Source organism: Lagenorhynchus albirostris, chromosome 2, assembly GCF_949774975.1.
Source record: "Lagenorhynchus albirostris chromosome 2, mLagAlb1.1, whole genome shotgun sequence".
Lineage (NCBI taxonomy): Eukaryota > Metazoa > Chordata > Mammalia > Artiodactyla > Delphinidae > Lagenorhynchus > Lagenorhynchus albirostris.
In genome coordinates, this window is record NC_083096.1 from 168097820 (window position 1) to 168122836 (window position 25017).

Below are 25017 nucleotides of genomic sequence, written 5' to 3' on the forward strand. Positions count from 1 at the left end.
ACTCTGGCTAGGACAAACAAGGCAGCAAGGGCCCAACTGTAGAGGGGTTTTCAGGGAACGGGTGTCATGGGATAGGAAGACTCCCCAAAGGGTATCTAGAGCATGGACATAGACCTCTCAGGTCTGTGTCCAGGGCTTTGAAAACCATCATTCATTTAGATAAACAATTATTGAGCACCTTTTGTATGCTAGGCACACGGATCTGCCTTCTAGGGAGTTTTCTAAACCTCTTTGGAATTTGTTCATATCTTTAACCTGCACTGTCTTTTGGAGTCCTAGCTCCTTAAATTAATCAACTCTTATCTTTCCCTTTCAGTTTTCAAGGTGGGAGTCAAGGGCTTTGGCAAACACGTGTTTCCCCGTCTAGCTCTTTGGGAGCTACAGACATGTCCGTGTTCTCCCCTCTTGTCTTTGTCTCTCAGATAGAAACGTCTTAGTTCTTTAGCTGAGTCAGTTATGGCCCCCTCTCCCCAATCTCCCCAAGTCCTCAACTTTCTTTCTTCAGCCCTGGGATGGGCCTCTACTGGTCCCAAACATGAAAGTATCTCAAGGTCATACTCAGGGGAGAGACTGTTAGGTTTCTATTCCCTGGAGGAAAAGGACCCAGAATTTGATGGGTACTTTTTAGCATCAGGAGCAACTGCTGACAGTCAGAGGTACTGTTCATTTAGGACACACTCTGTGCTCAGCACCAAACTAAACCCTTTATGTGAATCATCTCATACATACAGTCCTCATAATAACCCTGAGAGGTAGGCATTATTTCCCTCATTTTACAGATAGCTAATCAGGGAGCTCAGAAAGAATAGGCAACTTGCCCAAAGTCACACAGCATCTGGGCAGTGGAGCTGGCTTCAAAACCAGACCCCTCTCCCTCCAGAGGCTTCCCGTGTGCCCAAGGCGTCTGAAAACACACTGCATTGCCTCCAAGGACTGCCTCGTGCTTGTCCTCCTGTGAGTTTGGTTTAGAATCTTTGCAGATACCATTCCAAATGTTTGCTAACTCTTGCCACATTGAAGTAACTCTTTGGCGATCAAACTTTGATCCCATTATCGTCACTGGACAAAATAGGGGGGGCTGGGGTCAGGGTGCAGCCATCGTGTGTGGATGGAGCGCTGTACTAGGGCACCCCCTGGAAGCCCAGCTCTGCCCCTTCCCCACTATTTGACTCTAGGCAAGACCCACCCCTCTCTTGGCCTCAGTTTCCTCATCTGTGGCTCTGTGGGCCCTTTGCAGCCCTAATTCTATAATTTCCCACTTAACTATGCATTTCATGAGGATTTCATGAGGTTGGCAGCTTCTGTACCCCACTGAAATAGGGGTGTGCCTGGGAGGTTTCCATCCGGGCTGAGCCGCCCGGGGCACGTGACTCCTGCACGTGATGCTGTCACATCTTCTGGCTTCCCCACAGTCTGCTGTTTGTTCTGCAACCCCTGGAATTTGGGGTTGCCTGATGTCCCAGCAATTCTCTCCAGGGGGGGCTGAGTGTCCACCTCTACCCTCCTCATCTCACTTCTCACCGACGGTGTCCCAGCCTCTTCCTCCTTATCCTCACGTGGCTGCTTACTGAGCCTGGGGTTTGGGGAACAAGTCTTTCCCCATCTGAGTCTTTCGAGAATATAGAGATGTCCATGTTTTCCTCTAGTATTTTGCTAAGCGTCATGTATGTGTTCGTCAAATCACTCTCTCAACAACTCTGTAGTGTCATCCTCATTTTGCAGATGAGGCACCCTAGGCTCAGAGAGGCAAACAGATTTATCTAGGTTGACACACTAGTTAGTGCCAGAGCCGAGATTCAGACCCTGGCCTGGTATACCCCACCATGCCACATGCCTTGGAATTGCTGTTTACTTGTCCCGCATGAGGAGGAAAGCCTGGCCTTCCTGGTGTGGTGTGACTGGTCTGTGGCTTCCCATGTGGTCTGGGTGGGGGAGGGTGGCCTGCTTATGTTTCGTCGGGGTGCAGGGGGACCCTAGGGAGGGAACTATGTGTGTGTTTGGAGGGTGGGATTGCAGAGTCAGGCACCCCTCCCAGCTGAGCATCCCTGAACCTCTGTCCACATTTGTTTCCAGATGCTGGAAGGAGACCAGGCCATCCTACAGAGAATAAAGAAGGCTGTGCGGGCGATCCATAGCTCCGGCCTCGGTGAGTGAGCCTGCTTGGTGCCAGCCTGGCGAGGCAGCCCTTTCCCCAGCTCCAGCCTGGAACTAACTCTGCGCCTCCCTGCTCCACAGGGCACGTGGAGAACGAGGAGCAGTACCGAGAGGCCGTGGAGTCCTTGGGCAACAGCCACCTGTCTCAAAACAGTCACGAGCTGTCCACCGGCTTCCTGAACTTGGCCGTGTTCACCCGTGAGGTGGCCGCGCTCTTCAAGAACCTGGTGAGGCCCTGCTCCTCTTTCACTCAGCCTCAGCCCAGGCTCAGGGCAAATCTAATCAGTGACTTAAAAACCCGACTGGGAGGGCTTCCCTGGTGGTGCAGTGGTTGAGAGTCCACCTGCCGATGCAGGGGACGCAGGTTCGTGCCCCGGTTCGGGAAGATCCCACATGCCGCGGAGCGGCTGGGCCCGTGAGCCATGGCCGCTGAGCCTGCGCTTCCGGAGCCTGTGCTCCGCAACGGGAGAGGCCACAACAGTGAGAGGCCCGCGTACCGCAAAAAAAAAAACAAAAAAAACCGACTGGGAAAGGGTTGGTTTCCACCCTTCTTTCAGGTTTCCCATGACCTCTAGTCTCCCTTGACCTCTGACCCATGACCTGAGGTTCCTTTCCAGTTCTTTTATTTTTTTTTTAATATTTATTTATTTATTTTGGCTGCGCAGGTCTTAGTTGCAGCACGCAGGATCTTTAGTTGCGGCATGCGGACTTCTTAGTTGCGGCGTGCGTGTGGGATCTAGTTCCCTGACCAGGGACGGAACCCGGGCCCCCTGCATTGGGAGCGCAGAGTCTTACCCACTGGACCACCAGGGAAGTCCCCCTTCCCAGTTCTGACCTCCTATTTGCATTCTTCTTCCTCTCTGACTTCTTTCCGGCCAGCGTCTCCTCTCCCCTCTCTCCCTCGCTCCCTGCCCTCCTCCTTCTCCTCTGTGGTGAGCACCCAGGAGCAGAGGGGTTCTCACAGTGGGGAGGAGCCCCACTCAAGGGAGGGCAGGCTCGGGTTCCTGTCTTTGCACCACTGCCTCTCCTTCACCCTCTTTGTCCTCTGCTTTCCCAGCCATACCTGCTTTGTCCTCAAAGGCAAGAACGTGCCTCGCCTCAGCAAGCCTCTCAGCTCCTGCACGTGGCCCAGTGGCCTCAGGTTCCTTCCTGAGATGGCCTCCTCCCCGTCCGCCAAGCCCCCGCCTCAAGGCTACCCCAAGACATGAGCTCTTTCCTGGTGCAGGCATGTTCTCAGTACTTCACATGTGTTAACATTTCATCCTGGAGCACAGCTCTGTGGGGTTGTTTTTACTATTGTCCACCCCTGTACAGGCTAGGAAACTAAGACACGAGGTTAAGCACCTTGTCCGAGGTCACACAGCTGCTTTGAACCCAGCATCCGAGCACAAGCCTGGCTGTACCACCTCCCAGGAAAGCCTGTCTCCCTCTAGGCTTCATAGCTCTTGGCCCAGCTTTCGTGGCTCAAGTTCCACCCAGGGCCCTTCCTGGCTGGCGGGGACCACATCATCTCTACGAGGCAGTTTGCTTAGTGATCAAGCACCCACACCTCAGGCTTAGACTCAGGCCTTGAATCCCTGCTTTGCTGCTCACTAGGTGTATGACCCTGGGCAAGTGCCTCAGTCTGCCCAAGCCTCATCTGTAAAATGAGGATAACAGTGGTCCCCACCTCACAGAGTGGTGATGAGGATTTCGCAAGTTAAGTGCCTGCTCCGGGGTAGCGCTCAGTTAACATTAGCTAATATTGCCATCTGTCATCATTTTGTCTTTTTGCGTAGCACTGCCTCGCACCCTGTCCTGCACGTAGAGGCCTTTAACAGTGTTTGGGTTCAACTGAATCAGTGACATCTTTTGTCTTTACCTCTCCTCCCCTTGTTTCAGTCAAACTAGTGTTTGCTGAGCATCTCCTCAGTGGTGGGTGGTGTACCAGGGGCTGGTGACACAGGGAGGAGTCAGACTGCCTCGGAGAGCCACAACCTAGTCGAGGAACTGAGATGTGAAATGACAGCAAGCAAGACCAGCAGTGTGGCACAAACTCAAGGACCCAGTGGCTTGGGTCAGAGGCCTAGGGCTGCCATGGCTCAGAAAAGGGGAGGTCAGGATAGGCCACAGGAGGAAGTAGTCAGGAAGGCTTCCTGGAGGAGGGGAGGCCTGAGCTATACCTTGAAAGATGGGCTGAAATATTAGATAGGCTGTTTTGAGTTGCCAAATGACAGAAATTCAACTCAAACTAGGTTAATTTTTTTCTTTTTATATGTCTTTTTCTCTCTTTCAATCTTTTTTTTTTTTTTGGCCACGCCACATAACTTGTGGGATCTTAGTTCCCTGACTAGGGATTGAACCTGGGCCCACCCAGCCCCGGCAGTGAAAGCGCTGAGTCCTAACCATTGGACCGGCAGGGAATTCCCTAGGTTAATTTTTAAAAAGAGAATTCACTGGCCCCTGTAATGGGAAGTCCAGGTATGCAGCTGGTCTTAGGCTCCTTTTCTTTCTCTTAGAGAGTTTCTCTCTGTCTCTGCTCAGTGGGCAGGCCCAGATTCACACCTTACAGAAGAAAGACAATCTTTCTCCCGTGACTTTGGCAGAGAAGTCCCAGGAAGTATCCTGATTGGCTGGTTTGGGTCATGTGCCTGTTTCTGATCCAATCACAGTAGCCGGAGGGTGGGGCACTCTGGTCAGCTCTGACTCCTGTGTTCACCCCATGTGACCATAGGGAATGGGTTCCCCACATTATAAGGGGAGTCGAGGAACTAGCCAGACAGAAACAACAGATGGCGCTACAGGTGGACCTCAGAGGGTCAGAGAGGAGAGGTGAGGGTGTCCCTCTGGCAAAGGGACAAAGACAGGCTGACCATGGATGCCGTGGATTAAGCAGTGAGGTGATAAGGCGGATTAGCCAGGGGAGGGGAAGAGCTTCCACAGGAGGCCCGCCACCCCTTGTACTCCTTCACCTTCTTGTCTTTCTCTCCCCTGCCTCCTTTACCCCAGTGCTGTCCTTGGCCTTGTGATGCTTCACCGTACCCTGAGCCCCTTGGGGCTGGATGGACAGTCACCCAAGGGGGGGGTATGGGGGTCTCTGCTTTTTCCAGGTTCAGAACCTGAACAACATTGTCTCTTTCCCGCTGGACAGTCTGTTGAAGGGGCAGCTGAGGGACGGGCGACAGGTGAGTTTCCACACGGGCAGCAGGGGGAGTGCAGAGGTGGTGGGATGGAGCAAGACAGGGGTGGGCAGGAGAGGACAGGGGAGGCAAGGCTGGGCTGAGGACGGAAGCCAAGCGAGGCTGTCACAGTGGGTGTGCTGACCCCACATTACTGACCCTCAGGATGACAGGAGGACCTGGCCCTGGGGTGAGCCTAGGATGGCTGACTTACTGTCTGCCTGGGCCCTTTACAACAACCCAATGAGGCGGGGGTCCTGTAGGTGCTGTTATCCCCATTTTGCAGTTGAGGAAACTGAGGCTCAGGGGGTTTGGTACCTGCTTCCAGTTTACACAGCTGGTCAGTGGAGGAGCCAGTGTGAGAGTCAGGCCTCCTGACTCCCATGCTTGGCTGCTCTCTCTGCAGCAGGCAGCTCCTGGCTAGAGGCAAAGTAGAACTCAAAGAGAGTAACAGAATAATCTCCCTGGGAAGTCTGCCCCAGAAGGCCCCTGAGAGGTTCTCCCCACAGAGGCTTTCCTCCTCGCCCCGGGAACCACCCAAACCAGACCAGCAGCTTTTTCGCCTGGTAGACTGGGGCACCTTGGAAGTTTAGGGGTGGGGGCAGGGGGGCTGTTCTGAAGCGTGTGAGCAGCCTGCTGGATGAGGCCCAGGCAAACTAGGCCAGGGATAAGCCAGGTCTCTCCGGCTTGCTGTGTGGCCTCAGGCAGACTTCTTAGCCTCTCTGTGCATATGTCCCTCCACGTGTACCTTCCTGTTGAAAGGGTAAGCAAGTACCAGGCAGGAGAAAACAGTGGGGTAAAGTTAGGGGAGGATTCTGATCTTTATCCTCCATCCTTTTCCTCATGGTGATCTCCATCTTCTAAGGGAGGGGACTCAGGGCAGACCCCCCAAAATCTCCCCAGTACCCTAGGCCTGAGCCTACCAATTCAAACGGATTACTGGCAACTGTGGGAACAGGTCAGTTGGAAGAAGCGGCTCAGCTCTGAGAAATGGGGTTGGTTGGGTCTATTTTGGGGGGTCAGGTTTGCAGTCAGGGCTATGTGGGCAGCGGGGGGGGTTGGATTGTGGCTCTGAGCAGCACAGGGGAGCATGCAAGTGCAGGGTCCCCCTAATGGTAGCAAAGTGTACTGTAGATTCCAGACCCCAAGAGCCCCTTTGGGCAAATTGTTCTTTCTGAACTACAGGATTCCAAAAAGCAACTGGAGAAGGCATGGAAGGACTACGAAGCCAAAATGTAAGTGGCTGCAGCCAGATTGGTTTGTCCAGGAGAGCAGTGTTTCTGTTGCAGTGGGAGGCTGGATATGGGGAAGAACCTAAGTGCTGCCAGGGCACGTCACCCAGAAGCACATGGCACCTCGCTCTCTAGAAATGTTTATGGGGGCTGGTTTATGCCCAGGCCTGACGGGAGTCTGGGGGCTGGACCACGAGATGACTAAAGGGGAGCTATTGTGAAGGGACCCCAAGCTGCTGCTCTCAGAGACTCATCTGCTCAGTGGTGCCAGACATGGGCAGAGAGATGGAAAGGAGCATCCATTTACTCAACACCTCCATGTGCCAGACATCCATCCTCACACTCACCCAGCCCTGTGAGGGAGATATGAGTATGCCAATTATCAGAGGAGGAATTAGAGGTTCAGAGTGGTTAAGTTACTTGCCCGAGGCCACACAGCTAGGCAGAGGCCGAGCTGGGATTCACGTTCGTTGATCCTGTTTCTGCAGCACCAGGCAGTATCTATAAACATTTAGCTGGACACAGAGGATGAAAGGCCATACCCGGGCCTCTTGTGTGCAACACACAATACTCCAGATTTCTCCCTAGCTACTGGGACATTAGGGAGACAGAGGGAGTCCCAGGTACCCAGTAACCAACTGCCCCTGAGCAGGAACTCCTCGGGCTCTGCCTGCCAAACTCTGTTCAGGTCCTGGCCCCAGCCCTCTGCCAGGACCCAGCTGGGCCCACTGTACCTCAGGGCACCGTTTGCTCTTCTTTGTAAAATTTTGGCTTCTCTTGCATTTTGCAAAAGCAATATGTGTTCATTATGAATAACTTAGAAAATATGGAGAAGTAGAAGAGGAAACATTTTTAATTATCTCTAGGAGAAGATGAGGGCCATGTGGGGGAATATCTAGTACTTCTCTATTGTTAGAATTTTTTTACATAGTGTGTGTAGCACTGTAATTTCATCATTTTAAAAAAGCGGAGGGTGGGGGAGAGTTCCCTGGTGATCCAGTGGTTAGGACTCGGTGCTTTCCCTGCCGTGGCCCAGGTTCAATCCCTGATCGGAGAACTAAGATCCCACAAGTGGCATGTTGAGGCCGGGGGTTGGAAGGGGGAAGCGGGGGGAGGGGAAACTACCAAAAACCAGGAAGATCCTTCATTTCCAAGCCTAAAGTATTAACATCTTTCTAGTCATTTTTCTATATATAAAGAAATATTTTTACAAAACCAAGATCATAATAATCATACTGGGGTTTTTTTGCTTAAAAATACATTGTGACCATCTTTCTACATCATTACATATTTTTATACAATGTCACTTAAATGGATGCACTGTGTGTCAACATATGCATAATCCACAGTGTATTTAATCTGCCCTTGTTGTTGGGGAAGCATCCTTGGAACTAAATCCTTGCTCCCACCCATAATTATTTCTGTAAAATCCTTCCAAGAAGTAGATCCTGGAGCTTTATTGTTCCTCAAGCTCCCAGCACCACGGGGAACTCCCTGAGTCTGAAGGAGGCCGAAACTCCTCCCCCCCAACGAGGATCTCCATCTACACTCCCGCCGTGGGTGTAGATCTTGTGGTGAAGGGTGTGGGAGCTGTGATGAGCGTGGCCATCTGTTCTCATCAGAGGCCTAGGGAGGGGTGTGGACAGGCAGGCAGGTGATCTTTCTCTTTCTGATTTGATGTGTGATCACATGGTCTTCATCTTCCTGAGTGACCTTGACTAAGCCCTTAGCCTTTTAGCCTTTCAGGGCATCATCTACTAAATAGAAAGAATAAGCCCTACCTTGCTGACCTTCCCCAAGTAGCTCTGCTTTTACCAGATTGATATATTGATCTTGCCTGTAAGGTTTCGTTTAAAGAAAAGACTGTGTGTAATAATGGGGAAAGGGGCTTGTCTGAGGTTACGCAGTGAGTTATCGATAGGACCTGGGCTAGAACCCAGGACTTCTGAGTCTGGCCTTCTTCTTCCGGTGGTCTCCTGGCTCCTGCTTCTATAACATAGATCGAGCTACATGTCCTGGCACAGGTGTCTGTGTACATTCGTTTTATGAGGGCTCCAGGTATAGCTAGATATTACCGAGCCATGCGTTACTGTGTAATTCCAAATTCATTCTTAACCAAACCAGTCTGGGCAGCAACTGCAAGGGCCCAAGGGCCCTGATAGTATCTGTTGAATACCACCGGGATTCTCACCCCCTGGTTGTTCATACAGGGGGTCTCCCTCTCCACCTGGGGCTGCTAAGGAAGGCATCCCAGGCCCTGTGCAAGGGACACAGTTATCTAGGCTGTTCCATTTTCAGGGCTGTTTCCTCACCTGAAAAATGGGGCCAACGATACCTTGCAGGGTTGATGTGGAGATGAAATAAGTGCAGTGCATATACAGCACCTGGCACTGCAGTTCAACATGTACTTATTGGCCATCTTTCTGAGCCAGAACTGGGGCCAGAATAACACAGCAAGGGGTTCAGAGGCAAAAGCCCAGACCTCTGCTCCTAGCATTTCCCCGACCAGCCTGGGATCTTGGGCAATTACCTCCCTTCTCTGGATCTCAGCTTCATCTTTTGGAAAATAGTCCCTGACCGTGATCTATCACAAAAGACACTGTGACTGTCACCGGCTGGGGGAACCAGGCAGGGAAGGAGGGATGGAACAAATCTGAGCCACAGTGTTTGTTACCACTGCTGTCCCTGAGGCTCCAGCATCAGGCTGACTTGGGTTCATATCCTCTGGTACTTAGCAGCTGTGTGCCTTGGACAAGTGACTTATCTGTAAAATGGAGTAATGATTCCTGCCTTATGAGATTATTGCTTTAGTGTGTGAAGGGCCTAGCAGAGCACTCAGCACAAAATTAGCACTTAAAAATAATTATTAATAATAGCAGCTAATACTTATACTTACTTAAGAGCTTCCTTTGTGCCAACTGCTGTGATAAGCTCTTTACATCTGTCATCAGTTATTCATCTTGGAAGGGAAAGGTGCTATTATCCTCAATTTATAGGTAAGTAGTGAGGGAAAAAATATCACCACAATCCCTGCCTTAGTGGATCCCACTGGTTTGTAAGCAAGAAGGGAGGTGGGTCCCAAAATAATGAAAATACAAAGTGACAGTGCTATAATGAAGGCATCAGCACAGAGGCGGCAGAACAGGCAGGCAGTTTTGGGGTGGAGGGAAGGGTGGTTGGAAAAGGCATCACAGGAGAGGTGTTTCAAGGTGCCAGGTTGGCAGATGCATGATTCGTTTTGATTCCTTTCCTCTCCCATCTCCCTCCCCACTGACCTCCTCACTCCACTGGCACCTGTTCCTCATCCCCTGAATAGTGTTAGACTGTGGCTGTGGTCCCCTCCTCCAGTTATCTCTGTCTTCTTAGTAACTAGCCTTTCAGCACTTTTCATTCCTGCTGCAACTCCATTCAAAGAAAATAAAAATATTCCTAACATTTGAAATGTTTATGAAACATTGGTCATACTTTGAGGACAGGGAGGGAATGGGATTCGCTATTTTCTGTGTGGGGTTGCGTGCGGTGGAATGAAAGCACTCCCAGGTGTTAGTCTGAGGTGTATCAGGTCATTTCAGGTGACTATTTCAGACTTTGTAGGGAAATCTTTGTAAATTACCATAGCTGAGACTGAGGGACAGAGCTATGGTAATTCACAAGGCCATGTATCATACTTCACAGCTTATCTTCATCCTGAGCTAAGTAGCTTCTGTCCTTTAACCTCCACTAGACCTTGCATAAAAAATGTTAAATAAATAAATAGGAAGTATGCTACACTAAAAAAATTATCTAGGGAATTCCCTGACGGTGCAGTGGTTAGGACTCAGCGCTTTCACTGCTGGGGGCCAGGTTCAATCCCTGGTCGGTGAACTAACATCCCACAAGCCACATGGAGCAGCCATAGATAGATAGATAAATAAATGCATAAATAAATAAAAATAAATTATCTAAGGGAATCATCAAGTTATTACTATATCATCAGTATCATTAGCATCATCATAATCCTGTCATTTATTGAGGGCTTACCATACACCAGGGACTGTACTAAATGTTTCCAGTACATTAAATCATCTGAGAACTAGGCAGTATTAGTCTCGTATTTGAAATGGGGAAACTGAAGCTTAGAAAGATTTATAAGATTAAGTAATTGAGGGAGCTGCCATTCAAATCCAGAATCCACATTTCTAGCCACTGTACTATATTGTGGCTTCCTTTTTGTCCATATACTCTGGAGCAGACTTCTTTCCATGCCAGTATATATAGATTTCCCCCATCCTTTTTAACAGCTGCATAGTATTCCTATATGTGCACATAGCATCATTTATTTAACTACTTCCTGTTGATAAATATTTAGCTTATTTTTTCACTTCTCCCTATTTATTTACTTTTTGGGGGGTGCATGCCATGCATCATGCGGGATCTTAGTTCCCCCACCAGGGATCGAACCCATGCCCCCTGCAGTGGAAGCGCAGAGTCTGTTAAATCTGGAGCACCAGGGAAGTCCCTCTCACTTTTTGCAGATATGGTAACAATGTAGACGGGAGCTGCCCTTGCCCTCTCCCAGCTGCTCTGCCCCCTCAGTCTCCCGCCCTCCTTAGCAAGCTGCCAGGCTTATTGTTGCTCAGGCCTGGCCACCACTTCTCTCTCTGCTGCTCATCTTCAGATCCCAAAAAAGCATCTGCCCTGACCCCCAGGCCCGTTCACAGGGTCAGTCCTCACCTAACTCCACTCCCCTGCCACAGATTCCCTCTTGAGGTATCACAAAGCTTTAGGGAAAACCTAAAGGAAAACCTAAACCATTAAAAACAAACAAAACCACACACACACACACACACACACACACACACACACACACACACACACAAAAACCCTGCAGAACTCTGCTCTAGAGCAGTGGTTTTCACCCAGGGGTGATTTTGCACCCCCAGGAGACATTTGCGGTTGTCACAACAGGGCAGACGCTACTGGCATCTAGTGGGCAGAGGCCAGGGATGCTGCTAAACGTCTTACAATGCACAGGAGGGCCCCCACAGCAAAGAATTATCTAGTCAAAATGTCTTTAGTTCCAAGGTTGAGAAACTGCCCTCTGGGTCTCAGGGACAGATTCTGCAAATAAACACCATTCCAGAGGTCTGACGTCAGTAAGGTCTAGAACTTTAGAACCAGAAGGGGCCTGAGAACTCAGTCTGGGTCATTGCTTCCTCAGTTTACAGATGGGAAAACTGAAGCTTAAAGGGGCCTATAATATTATACTGTAGTGTCTTCTGTCTGCTAAGTCTTTTGCATACTTTATCTCATCTGGGTACAGATAGAGGTCCCCATTTTCCAGATAAGGAGACTGGGGCTTGGAGAGGGGAAGTAATGCAGATGTAAGGTTATCCCACGTCTCTTTTCTTTGCTCAGGGCTGGCACCCACTGGGAGCAAAACTATACACAAGCTGTCTCCTTTACACGGGATTCACGGTCTCATGCGTCCAGCCCAAGATTTGGAAATACTCTCCTGGCTGGGAGTGGGTGGTCTGATGGGTGTGGGATTTCCAGGAAACCATTTATACACAGTTCCACCCATCCACAAACAGAAACCACCAACTCTGAGATCCTTAGGGGAGAAAGCCCAGGTTACTCTTAGCTACAGGATGGGAAGCACTTTCTGTCTTCACCTACAAAGAAAAGAATCAAGGTTTTTTAAGCTTTAAATGGGAAGCTCCATGGCTCAGAAGAATGAAGGCACCTTGTGGTCTTTTAACCCACATGGTCCTAAATCCCTTCCCAAAAAATCAGAACTGGTTACCCCAAATCCCACCTGGCCCTATCTGAGCCCATCCCCTCCCTGCCTAGAAACCATCAACTCCTTCCCATTGCTCTTGGGATAAAGACCAAGAACGCCAACAAGGTCTGACTCAGGCCCTGCATGGTCTGGCCTCTCTTTACCTCACGTGGAACCACCTCCCTCTCTGTCTCCGCTGTGAGCCCTGATCTCTCCTGCCTCCGGGCTGTCCTGCGGCCTGATCCTCCCACCCAGCCCTAGCTTCCTCTGACTTCAGATCCCAGCTCCAGCATCACTTCCTGAGTAGCTGGATGAGGTCGGATCCCCCATTTTACTCTCCCATTGCTCTCTTCAAGGCTGGGATTTGATTCACGGGGCTGACTCCCCCGCTCACCAGCCTGTACATTCCCTGAATCCACACTGTTGACCATTGTACCCCAGCCCCACCACACAGCTGCGCAGAGGAGGGTCCCCTCCCTCTCGTGTGCCTGTACAGACAGGAGCATGTAGGGATGGTGGGACATGCAAGGGGATAGTGAGAGTTGTTCAGGCCTCTCTTTCCTGGGGGCCTAGGGCCAGGATGGAGAAGGAGAGGGACCGGGCCAGGGTGACAGGAGGGAGTGCCGGGGAGGTGGCGCAGGACACCCAGAGAGAGCGACGCGTCTTCCAGCTGCACATGTGTGAGGTAAGGGGTGCCCCAGGCCGAGGGAGGGGTGGGATGTGTCTTCCTGTCTGCATCCCTGAACGTCCCCGGGGTCCCAGTCACAGTCTCAGCCCAGGTCCTTGCCAGATGGCCCTTGAGGGGTCACCAAGGTCCAGTCATGGCCAAAAGGATTAGCCTGGGATGGGGACGGCAGCCCCTTGTGCCCAGGATTCAGCTTTGCTCACATCACACACCTTTCCCTGCCCTCTCCCCAGTATCTGCTGAAAGCCGGGGAGAGCCAGATGAAGCAAGGTCCTGATTTCCTGCAGAGCCTCATCAAGTTCTTCCACGCCCAGCACAAGTAGGTTTCTCCCCGTGTGCCACCCCCATCCCCACGGTCGCTTGCCCCTTAACCCTTCAGGCAACCGAGAACAGGGCCATCCCCAGGCTCTGGCAGACGCTTGAGGCTTCCGTGTGTGTCTGTACCTCACTGGTAGTGCTTTTCACGGCTGCTCTTCATTGAGTGCTCACCACGTATCAAGCACTACGTACCCTACACACACCCCTGTGAGCAGCTACTGCTAGTGTCCCCATTTTATAGATGAGAAAATTCAGGCTCAGGTTTACCAAGGCCACACAGCTAGGAAGTGGGATCTGGACCTAGACACTCTGACTCCGGAGTGCCTGCTCGTGGCCGTCACACTCTATTGCCCCCAGGTGCCCTGTGACCTTTAGAGCACCTTCTCTCACACTTCCCCTCTCATTTTCATCTCTCTCTCTGGTCCCTTGTTTGGCCTCACACCCTTAGCTTTTTCCAAGATGGCTGGAAGGCTGCTCAGAGCCTGTCCCCCTTCATTGAGAAGCTGGCAGCCTCAGTACACGCAGTAAGTTGGGCCTCACCCTTGAGCTTGTGGTCAAGTCCCCTGTCCTTCCGGGAGAATCTGTGGCCGTGGAATTGCTGGTTTCTGTCCAGAGAGCAAGGAGGCTACTGCCCTGCTGCTCTGGGTCTGGGCTCTGTACCTGGCACATCCGCTGGCTGATGATGGGGTGCTGCCCTTTGTCCCATAGCTGCATCAAGCCCAGGAGGAGGAGCTACAGAAGCTGACCCAGCTCCGGGACTCCCTTCGAGGGACGCTGCAGCTTGAGAGCAGAGAAGTCAGCCCCTGAATCATACCCAACCAAGTGCCCACTCCCAAGGCCTACCCTGGAGGGAGGGAGAGAAGGAAGACCCCATAGCGTCCCCTTGAGAAGTCTCCCTGAGTGAGACCCCTGCAGACTGGGGCTCTTCCCACCCACATGCCCTGAGGTCTCCTTTGCATGTCCGAGGAACAGGAGACTCTGAGCCGGAAGAACTCAGGAGGTGGCTACAGCATCCACCAGCACCAAGGCAACAAGCAGTTTGGGACAGAGAAGCTGGGCTTTCTGTACAAGAAAAGTGATGGGTAAGTGACTCAGAGAGCTCAAGTAACTTGCCCAAAGCCACCCAGCCAGTAAATGACAGGGTTGGGTGAGCTGCCTGAAGGGACTGTTCCTATCATTTGTGTAGACCCTGAGGGTTCCAGGACCCTCCACTCCGGCAGTGCAAAATCATCAGAATCCTGGGCTCGTGAATTTCTGCTAAAGTTGGTGGTTGTTCTTAATGTAAAGAAGAAGAATAGCAGCAGCGAACAATTTCTGAGCACTTATTATGCACTAGACAGTCTCCATGGCCTCACCCGTAATCTCTATAATATATTGACTGCCTGGAAATGAAACTGTTGACTGTGCCCTGCTCCCTGGTGTAAAAAAAAATCAGTCCGTGAAATGCAAAGGCCTTTATGGGAATCCGTTAATTTTTTTACTTACTAATCGGTTTTTATCAGAGAAGAATACCTTTGTTAAACCGATTAATATTTACCTCTTACAGGAAAAGTGTCAAGTAGCTTTGATCATGGATTTGCTAATTTTATTTTTGAGGGCTCGATATTTATCTTGCTTTGTCTTTAACCATAATTCATCTGTTGTGGTCAAGAACCTGTTCCTCCTCTCAGACTAGGAGGTCCCTAAGGTTGGGAACTGTCTCGTCCATCAGACTGGAAGGTCTCAGAGGGCCAAGGTCACATGCCCCTTTAGAGTAAAGATTCCTAGAGAGTGGGGCTGTCTGACTGAGAGCTTCCTAATGGCAGGGCTGTGTCCCCTCCAGCAGAAGGGAGCCCAGGGAGTGAGGGGCATAGGGGTCACGGGACAGAAGAGGTGAAGAAGTGAGTCCTGGTCCAGGACTCTGTTCACTGATACAGGGGAATTAGGTGTGAGCCTTGAGTGACTGTCTTTCTATCCCTCTGGGCCCTAGAATTCGAAGAGTCTGGCAGAAAAGGAAGTGTGGAGTCAAGTATGGCTGCCTGACCATCTCACACAGCACGGTGAGGCCTGGAGGGGTGGGTGGTCTCAGGACATGATAGGTCCTCTCCTGGTGTTCAGAGCAGACAGATGTCAAACCCTCCCTCTAAGACTGGTTGCAAACCTGGATCCAGGGAACTGGAGACCCCCTGTGGGAGGAAGGAAGGGATCCAAAGCCTCACACTCCACATCCTTGAGGTGCTAGGAGAGGGGAGACATAAACTGGAACACGATTATTGTGCCCATTTAACAGATTGGGAAACAAGCCTAAGAGTTTGGGAGGCCCAGAGGGTAACATGTACATCCTCCATCCCCAACTTCGCACAGATAAACCGGCCACCAGTGAAGCTGACCTTGCTGACGTGCCAAGTGAGGCCAAACCCTGAGGAGAAAAAGTGCTTTGACCTGGTGACCCGTGAGTAGTCCCTGCCCCCTCCCTACCCAGCAGCTGCCCAGGGCTTCTCTGAGAGACCTGTCAGCTCCTGGGAGGCTCCAATTAGGGGCCTGTGTCCAATTCCACATGTGTTTATCAAATAGTTGCTACGGCAGGCATAAGACTCCTTAAGCTCTGGACACTTTTCAGAGGCTTCACCCCATGTCACATTAAACATTAAAATGCACCCACACCCCACATTAAATATGAGTATTTCTGTAAAGCATATTTAAATGGATTTGGGTAATTTGGCTTTCAAAATTATTACTTTAAAATGTTCAGTTTTCATCTTTTGGGGTCTTGGTGACAGGCTTTTCATGAGCACCAGCGCAGGCTGAGAAGGACCTAGATCTGGTCTTCAGGGAGCTCTGGCTGGCAGGGTTGTGAGGTGGGGACCCGGAACTGCAAGATGATGGGGAATGTCCAGAAGAGAGGTGCAGATATAGCACCATCAGAGATTAGAGTGAGCGGGGAATTCCCTGTCGGGTCCAGTGTTTAGGACTCAGCACTCTCACTACCGAGGGCCTGGGTTCAATCCCTGGTCAGGGAACTAAGATCCCGCAAGCCATGCGGCGTGGCCATAAATAAATAAATAAATAAATAAAATTTAAAAAGATATATTAGAGTGAGGGAAGGCCTGCCCTGCTGTGAGGAATCAGGAAAGCCTTCTCGGAGTTTAGCCTTGAAGGACACAGAACATAGAGTCTGGGGGAGGATGTTTCAGGAGATGAAAGGCATGGAACCAGGAGAATGGGTCCTCCAGTTTAGACAGGGTGCAGGGTTCCCATAGCAGTAGTGGGAGATGAAGCCTGGGACTGCCTCTTAAAGGTTTGGACCTTATTTCCTGGCAGGAGGGAGCCATGGGAGGCCTTGGAGCAGGGAAGTGGCGTGATTTGAGTGGAACCTTTGGCCCAGCAATCTGGCAGCTGGTGCGGGCTGGGGGACGAGGGGGAGAGGTGGGGAGCAGGAAGAGCCGAAGGGAGGCTGTGGGGCTGGGAGGGGAGGTGGCCGTAGGTTCAGAGGCTTCTCTGCCCGTGAGCTGAGGGGGGGTCCTGTGCCCTGGGAAACCTCGCCTGACCCTGGAAGCTGGGCTCCACACAGAGGGCCTTCTTGGGGTCCTACTCTGGAGGTTTCTTCTGAGAAACTGCCCCCTCTGCTGGCCACTGTCATTACCCGCCCACGGTAGCTTAGCAGAGCCTGGCCCCAAGGAACAAAACCTCCGTCTGGAGCCGGCAGTGGGGGGTCAGGGCTTCCCAGGCCCAGGGCAGCAAGGACAGCCGGATTTCTGTGAGCCAGACAACGCCCCTCTCCCCACAGACAACAGGACATACCACTTCCAGGCGGAGGACGAACATGAGTGTGAGGCGTGAGTGCCCCCACGGCTAGCCTGGGGGTGGGGGCAGGGGAGCAGCCTCCGGCCCGATACAGGACCGCACCACCGCGGGCGTCATGCCCACGCCACGCCGCACTCTCCGCAGGTGGGTGTCAGTGCTGCAGAACAGCAAGGACGAAGCCTTGAGTAGTGCCTTTCTGGGGGAGCCCAGCGGCGGCCCGGGGCCCTGGGGGGGCGCCGGGCTGGACGGGGAGCCCCAGGACCTCACCAAGCTGCTCATCGCCGAGGTCAAGAGCAGGCCCGGGAATGGCCAGTGCTGCGACTGCGGGGCTGCAGGTGGGGCCGGACGAGGAGGGAGGTGGAAACGGAGGGGAGGGGCCCGCGCCTCCAGGCACGAGCTGCGCTACTTTGCAGACCCCACTTGGCTCAGCACCAACCTGGGCGTGCTCACCTGCATCCAGTGCTCCGGCGTTCACCGCGAGCTGGGCGTGCGCTTCTCACGCATGCAGTCCCTCACCTTGGACCTGCTGGGCCCCTCCGAGCTGTTGGTGAGGGCGGGGCGGGGCCGGAGGGCGATCAGGGGCGTGGTCTGATGAGGGGGCGTGGCTTGGGCCCGAAGGACTCAGCTGGAGCCTATGGGGTCGGATGGGGCGGGGCCAAGTTGGGGCAGGACCCAGACGAGCCAAAAAGAGGATGGGCGGGGCGGAGTCGAGCCTGGACCAGGAGGGAGGCTGAGGGGCGGGACCTCTGGAAGCTCAATCCTCCAGGGGGCGCTGTCCTAACCACCGCGTCTTACCCCCACTACTTTCCCGCGAACCCAGCTGGCCTTGAACATCGGAAACACTCGCTTCAATGAGGTCATGGAGGCCCAGCTGCCCTCGCACGGCGGCCCTAAACCCTCAACTGAGAGTGACATGTAAGGCGATTCTCAGCTGGGGGCAGATTCTGGCCGGGGGATTCTGCTTTCCCGGCTCCCAGGGAGAAGTCTGGGGAGAGGGGAGCCTCAGATCTGGAAGAGTCCAGGACATGTGGGGTGGTTTCAAGGGTCAGCTGAGTAGAAACGGTCCTTGCTCTGACATCCCGCGGTTATTTTTGACAGGAGCACCCGCAGGGACTATATCGTGGCCAAGTATGTGGAACACAGGTTTGCCCGGCGGTCCACCCCCGAGCCTCAGAGACTCTGGACGGCCATTTGCAACCGGGACCTCCTGTCAGTACTGGAGGCCTTCGCTAATGGGCAGGACTTTGGACAGCCACTGCCGGGGCCTGAGGGGCAGGTGAGAACCCTCTCCAAGGGCCACTTATAACCCAGCCACACTTAGCACGCCCCAGTCCTCCTCCAGGGCTGGCTGTTACTCCCCCCTGCCCCACCTCTGACATCTGCTCAAACCCCACCCATCAGAGGGGTAAATGGGAGAGAGCACAACTTAAGTCAGGCAGTCCTGAGCCAAAATCCTGGCTCTGTCTTTTCCTAGCTGTGTGATCCTGAGCAGTTTACTGAACTCTGAGTCTCATTTTCTCATCTGTAAAACGGGTTAATGATAGCACCCATGGGGTTGAAGTGAGAATTAAGTCCCATATGAAAGGGCCTGGTGCATAATATATGTGCGATAAACGTTAGAATCTTTTTTTCCCTTGAATAGCCTTAGAAATGGGGAAGGGTGTGTCAGATCAGAGCAAGGAAGGCTATTGCACTGGTGATTCTAGTAACAAACATCACGTGAGCCAAGGGGGAAAGGATATCAGAGACATTTGAAGGAATAAATTGACACTGATTGGACATCAAAAATTGGATGCCATGTCTTTGAGCTGTCTGCCTGATATCTTGTGGGCTATCCAGTGGGCAGGGTGGGTGTAGCACTTAGACGGGGTAAGAATTTGGAACAGCCTACACGTGAGTGTTAACTGAAAGCTTGAGGTTATTCGATGTCTCTGGGGGCAGTGAGAGAGGAGCAGAGAGAAGAGTCCAAGGCCAAGAACCAAGTTTGGGAAACACCTTCTACTGGGGAGGAGGAGGTAGAACCACTGAAGGAAGCAGTGAAGGAATGGCCTTTCATCCTCCTCCCAAACATGAGGTGTCACCATTCAGTTTCCTCTCTCAGGGGTTCTGGCAGCTTCATATCTGGAGGTGTCAGGGGGCAGCAAGAGTTTAAGAGGGTAATATTGGGGGGCAGGTGAACTGGGGTAAACTCAGAGGTGTGGACATGTATTCAGGCACCTGGAGAGCTCGCCCTGCACTTGGCTGTCAGAGTCACCAACCAGGCCTCCCTGCCCCTGGTGGATTTCATCATCCAAAACGGGTGAGAACCTCCCTGCCCACCTCCTCACGCTCCCCTTGCCTTCCTCTTCTCCCCCTCTCCTCCCTCCTTTCCTCTCTCTCTTTTCCCCCTGACTTTGACCCCTTCACCTGTCTGTTCCCTTCCTTCCTCCCTGACCTACCCCCCCACACCCCGCCACAGTGGTCACCTGGATGCCAAGGCTGCTGACGGGAACAGCGCCCTGCACTGCGCTGCTCTCTACAACCAACCCGACTGCCTCAAGCTGCTGCTGAAAGGGAGAGCCTCACTTGGCACAGGTGGGGCTCCGACAACTCCTCCATCAGACTCCCATCCCCTCCTGGGGGACTTCCTGCCTTATTTCCAGACAGAGAGCACTGGTAACAAGCATGGACTTTGCACACAGACTTGGGTTCTAATCCTGGCTTGCTTCTGACCACCTTTGTGACTTTGGGGTTTGTCCATTCATCTCTTGAACCTAAGCTTCTTCATCTGTAAAATGGGAATAATACCACTGACCTAGCAGACCTGCTGAAAGGATAAAATAAAACAACATTTCTTAAAGTACCTAGACAAATAAACATTAACTGAATCTGAATAATAGTGCTTGTAATAGCTATGATTTACTGTTTAATGTGTACCTGGTAATGTGCCAAGTGCTCTATGTATATTAACTCATTTAATCCTCATAACAACCTCGTCAGTAGTTCCAAGTATCATACTCATTTTATAGATGAGAAAATTAAGGCCCAGAGAGGTTAAGTCACTTGTCCAAAGTCACACAGCCAGGAAGTAGCAGAGCCAGGATTCAAACCCAGACAATCTTGATCCCAAAGGCTCATCCTAACCTCTAAGTTATAATGCCTCTTTGACCCTGACCACGACCCCTGACTTTATCCCTCACAGTGAACGAGGCAGGAGAGACAGCTCTGGACATAGCCAGGAAGAAGCAGCACAAAGAGTGTGAGGACCTGGTGAGGTCTAGGGAAGGAGAGGGAGCCCCTGACCCTTTCTATCTCTCTTCTGAGCCCCTGACCTTCTGAACTGCCAAGGCTTTGTTTTTGGCAGCTGGAGCAGGCCCATGCCGGGACCCTCGCCTTCCCCCTGCACCTGGACTACCCCTGGGGGATCTCCACAGAGCCTGGCTCTGACAGTGAGGAGGATGAGGAAGAGAAGGTGCGTCCCAGCCCTCGCCTCTCAGGCCTCCAGCCAGCCGAAGGGAAGACCTGATGGTCTTCCAGGTCCACATGGGACCTGATGTGGGGAGGGGCGAGGCTGAGCTGGAGGAACCAAGGGCATCCTACCTCCCACACTTCTGCCCCAGCAGCGCTGCCCGCTGAAGCCGCCAGCCCAGGTCCGCTGGGCCAGTGGGAGGCTGGACATCAGCAACAAGACCTACGAGACCATTGCCAGCCTGGGACCAGCTGCCCCTAAGATCCAGAGTGAGGATTGCCCCCCACCTTTGCCGGTCAAAAACCCTTCTCGGACCATGGCCCAAGGGCGTGCGGGACATGCCAGTGGAGGTATAGTTGCCTGCCCAGAAAAATGCTCTCGTGCCATTCATTGAGGGCCTGCTATGTGCTGGAGCACTGAGCTCAGAGTGCTGTGTTAGTCCATACTGTCCTCACTGTCACCTGTCAGGTAGGGGTTATTATCTCCCCATCACAGGTAAAGGAAGAGAGATGTTAAGTAACATGTCCAAAATCCCATAGCTAAGTCCCTGATGTGGGCTTCCAACCCAAGTCCGTCTTATTCCAAATTCCTCAATGCTTCACTGAAATAAAAAGAGAGAGAAGCATTTTTTAAGCGTGCATTGTCTTGAGTCCCTTGGGGGCTACTGAGACACAGTCTAGTGGGATAGATAAAAACTGGAATGTAATTCATTATAATATAAGGCACAGTGCGACATAGAAGATAAATTCCAAAAGGACAGAAGCAAGTTTTGTTGACTACTATTTCTCCAGCACCTAGCACAGTGCTTGGCTGTTGTCAAGAACTATTTGTTGAATGAATGAACAGGCTTGTTCTGGGAACTCGGGAGAGGGAGGGAACGTCTCCTGCTGGGATTGGTAGGGAGGTTAGGAAGGCTTCCTGGTGGAGGCAGCATCAGAGCTGAGCCTGAGGGACAAGCAGGAGAGTCCAGATTGAGGAGAGGGTGTGAGCAGAAGTGAACAGTGCTAGTCAGTGTGGCCCTGGCCATCAGGAATGAACATCATGAACCGTGAGACTGAAGCATGATGGTGAAGAGTTGAAGGAGAGTGCTGGACAGGTAGATGAGAGCTGGGGAATTGGGAGAGAACCATGATAGATCCCAGAGGCCAAAAGCTGCTTTGAAGTTGAGCACAGAGTAAGTGATAAAGACAGGCTTTATCACTTCTGATTTCAGATCGTTCCGAAGTTCCCAGCCTGAGCTCGGAGTCTGCTGGGGTCCCTGAGAACCTGAGCAGTCCAGCCTCCTCCTCCTGCAACCTCACAAGCCCCGTGGAGCCTGGGGGTCCCAACCAAACCCTACCCAGCTCTGAAGAGGGCCTCTGGGAGCCCCCGGGCCCCTCCCGACCCAACCTGACATCTGGAACCACCCCTTCAGAGATGTATCCCCCTGTCAGGTTCAGGTTGGTGAAACCCCAACTGTGCAGTCTCAGCAAGTCTCCTGACCTCTCTGAGCATCCATTTACTTCGCCACCTCTAAACGGTGCCTGCCTGTAGCCTGGGATACCTTCCAGCGCCGAGGCCCATGAACAATGCAGAAATGCTAGACCATAAGTGGAGGGTGATTGGACCCCTTCCCCCTTCACACACCTGCTCCTGCCTCTGGCCTGGAGAGCTGGGGAGGAGTCTGGGGCTCAGGCTGCTGAAGCTGGAAGAGCGAAGGCCTAGTGCCAACGGTGGCTTGTTCTAGAGGTTCACGGTGGGGTTTTCACTCTGTCCCCACCTCCAGCCCAGGATCCAGTCCTCTCTTCCTTGCAAACGCTTTCAGTTTGGAGTTTGGGGAATAGATATGGTGAACTTTTCAGTGTGGAGGTCAGTTCTGGGCCTCTGGGGCCTGTGATGCACCCAGCCTGGGGGCCTCGTGGACTCTCTACCCACCCAGTCCAAGCCCCCAGCCTTGCTCTATCCCTGAGCCCTTCCCCCTACTCTAAGGGGCTCTCTGGGTGCAGGGGTCACCTTGGCCTTTCCGTGTCTTCCAGCTCTGAGAGCACTCGCTCCTATCGGCGGGGGGGCCGGAGCCTGGAGGACTGTCCTTCAGCCCGGCAGCCTCTACCCAGAAGGAACATGCCGGTAAGACTCCGGGACTGTGGTTTGAAGGGCGGTGAAAGGGTACGTGGGAGGCAGAGCTGGTCAAGAGTAAGTGTATTAGGGCGGCAGACCTCTGTCCAGGACTGGGGGCAGCCATCATTTGCCCAGTCCCTGTTCTGTTGCTTCTCCTTCCCCAGTCCAGGATGGGTGCAGCTGGGGAGAGCCCAGGCCTTGAGAGGCGGCAGAGATGACAAGGCCCAAGCTCTGACTGTTCCCCAAAGGAGGGTGAGCAAAGCTGTGTCAGCCAGGCTGGTCGCTCAGAGAAGGAAGCACTCCCTGCAGACGAGGAAGGATTAGGGTGGCCGTGTACCAGCCATTGGTTTGCACAACTCTCCTCTTATACAAGAGTCTCCTGGAATCCACTGAAACTTCCAGGCATAGAGGGATGTGACAGGGACAAGGCAAGAGCTGTCATCCTTAATCCAGCTTCTCCCTGCTGAATCAGTCTCGCACAATCATACATATTTAGATGAGGAGCCTGGGAGTGGGCATAGGACAGAGGCAGTTGTGCCGAGAAGGAAGCCATCTCTGTTCCTGGTTCCCCTGGGGATTTGTCGGGGTTGGCGTTGGTTGTCTGTGTTGAGAGTAGGGGATGGAAGGAGCTGGGTCTCTCTAGGGAATCATCATCCTCAAGTCTATCAGAGTCAGGTACCAGACACAAATGTGTGTCTACAACCAGGTGTCCATCACCCAGCATTTAGTTGATGCCTGTTGTTGAGACGTGTGTGATAATAAGAGCCTGGGCTTTGAAGCGTGGAGGTCTTGGAAAAGGTCTTGGAAAAGCTTCTTCAAGCTTCAGCTTCATCTGTAAAATAGGGATAATTTCATGTTCCCACAATAGGACCTTTTGAAACTGAGATAAACGGCTGGTGTATAACAGGTGCTTAAGAAATGTCAATTTTCATCCTTCTCTTCCCAGGTTGGCTTCACTGAAGGAGACGGTTCAAGGACTGGGGTTCTCCCAGCAAGTTCTGTGCAGCTTTTGCAAGACTAGCTCCTTACTAGCCCTTGCACGCCTGAACCACCCCCATGCTGGATGCCAGCATTCAGAGCTAGGACTTGAGCCTACAAGACTGGGGAGCTGAGGTGTTTATGCCCTGGGGTCTTGCTGTCTCTGTCCCTTGTGCCTCTGTGGCTGGCCTTCCTCCCTGACATGGGCCCATGCCCCTGCCAAGGACACTGGGCCCCTCCATGTTAGGGCTGATGGTGGTTTGTCTCCATCTCATACCTGCCAGGGACCAGGGAGCCCTATGGCTGGACCCAAGTGCTCCTGACCCAGCTCCAACTGCAGAACCTCCAGTCCCTCATCAGACCAGGACTGTGTTTCTTCCATCAGTCTGGGGGGCTCTAACCTGCCTTCATTATTCTGCAGGCCAGGGATTCTGCCAGACTAGGGACTGTCTTCTCAGCCATTCACTAGCCTAGTATTCTTTGACTGAGTTCTGGCTCTGTCCATTCCTGTGCTAGGCACTGCAGATGTCACAGGAATAAGACAAAGGTCCTAAAGATGTGGTCCCTTTCTGGGCAGCCGGTCCCACGAATTAGGCTTGGAAATGGACAGGGCTAGATTCCAGAGGATGGTCCTGGGCCTAGGGGCAGACTGACAATCAGCTGGCTTGCACCTGAATAGCACTGCAGTTGTCTACAGCCTGTATCCATTCTGGTTTCTCAGTGCCCATGCTGTACTGGCTGTTAAATAAATATTCTGAATATCACTCCTTTTGAGGGACAGCACAGCCTTGCTGGGGACCGCTGTTATAATAGATTCCCAGCCAGGAAGTAGAGGAGGGCTCACCCCCATTTGCTTACTCTCCTTGATTTAGCAAGAATGAAAGGAATAGTCTGGAATGATTATCCTCACTTCTCTCCTCTTTGTCAGTCAACTCAGGAACCTTCCAGTCTCGGGGCAGGAAAGGGCCAAGAAAGGAGAAAGGAGAGTGATAGAAATGGAGGGTGGAGACTTAAAGGTTCTACTTCCCAGCGCCAGAAATTCCACCGTCGCTTTCAGGCCCATATTGGAAAACAGATACACCTAAGCCACCATCAGTCTCTAACAGGTCAGCTTTATAGGCCCTGGGCGCTGGGATGGACCAGGACAAACAGGGGAGGCCAGAGGATGCCAATGGCCAATGCAGCAGCCTGGTCCGGGAGGCTGCGCTGTTTACCCTGGAGACCTGACAGGTCTGTGATCCCACAGGAGCAAGGTTGTCTTCAGAGCCCCCAGTGTCTTGTTATTTCACTCATCTCTAATAAAAGATTTTTCAGAGTAAATTTCAGTGGTTTCATTTATGTTCTCTGAAGAGCCGTCGGGAAGGGGAGGGATTCTTAGGGCTTGGAATTCTTTCTCTAGACCT

The 25017-nt window shown here is 52.4% G+C and overlaps 1 protein-coding gene across 6 annotated transcripts; it reads left to right on the forward strand.

The window, feature by feature from the left end:
* The first annotated feature begins 2073 nt into the window (after positions 1-2073).
* ASAP3 (ArfGAP with SH3 domain, ankyrin repeat and PH domain 3) lies at positions 2074-24928 on the forward strand. 6 transcript variants are annotated; one of them, XM_060141136.1, is made up of 25 exons: positions 2074-2146; positions 2236-2381; positions 5244-5318; positions 6178-6270; positions 6498-6547; positions 12879-12990; positions 13224-13309; positions 13757-13832; positions 14017-14103; positions 14281-14390; positions 15278-15347; positions 15652-15739; positions 17075-17123; positions 17236-17426; positions 17505-17638; positions 17912-18006; positions 18190-18367; positions 19305-19390; positions 19550-19665; positions 20273-20340; positions 20435-20542; positions 20691-20889; positions 21753-21978; positions 22555-22645; positions 23583-24928. In XM_060141136.1, exons 1-25 carry the CDS (start codon positions 2074-2076, stop codon positions 23655-23657), a joined length of 2682 nt encoding a protein of 893 aa, XP_059997119.1. In that variant the 3' UTR covers positions 23658-24928. The 6 variants fall into 6 exon arrangements, with proteins under 6 accessions (XP_059997119.1, XP_059997121.1, XP_059997120.1 ...); XM_060141138.1 differs by having other exon boundaries at positions 20691-20808; XM_060141137.1 differs by having other exon boundaries at positions 20694-20889.
* The last annotated feature ends 89 nt before the right edge of the window (positions 24929-25017 follow it).

What these genes read in the sequence shown, in the direction of transcription:
- ASAP3 (XM_060141136.1), top strand. Translation starts at nt 2,074, where the DNA reads ATGCTGGAAGGAGACCAGGCCATCCTACAGAGAATAAAGAAGGCTGTG. An exon ending in GATCCATAGCTCCGGCCTCG is followed by an intron (nt 2,147 to 2,235) that starts GTGAGTGAGCCT and finishes CCTGCTCCACAG; the next exon opens with GGCACGTGGAGAACGAGGAG. An exon ending in AGCTGAGGGACGGGCGACAG is followed by an intron (nt 5,319 to 6,177) that starts GTGAGTTTCCAC and finishes CCATCTTCTAAG; the next exon opens with GGAGGGGACTCAGGGCAGAC.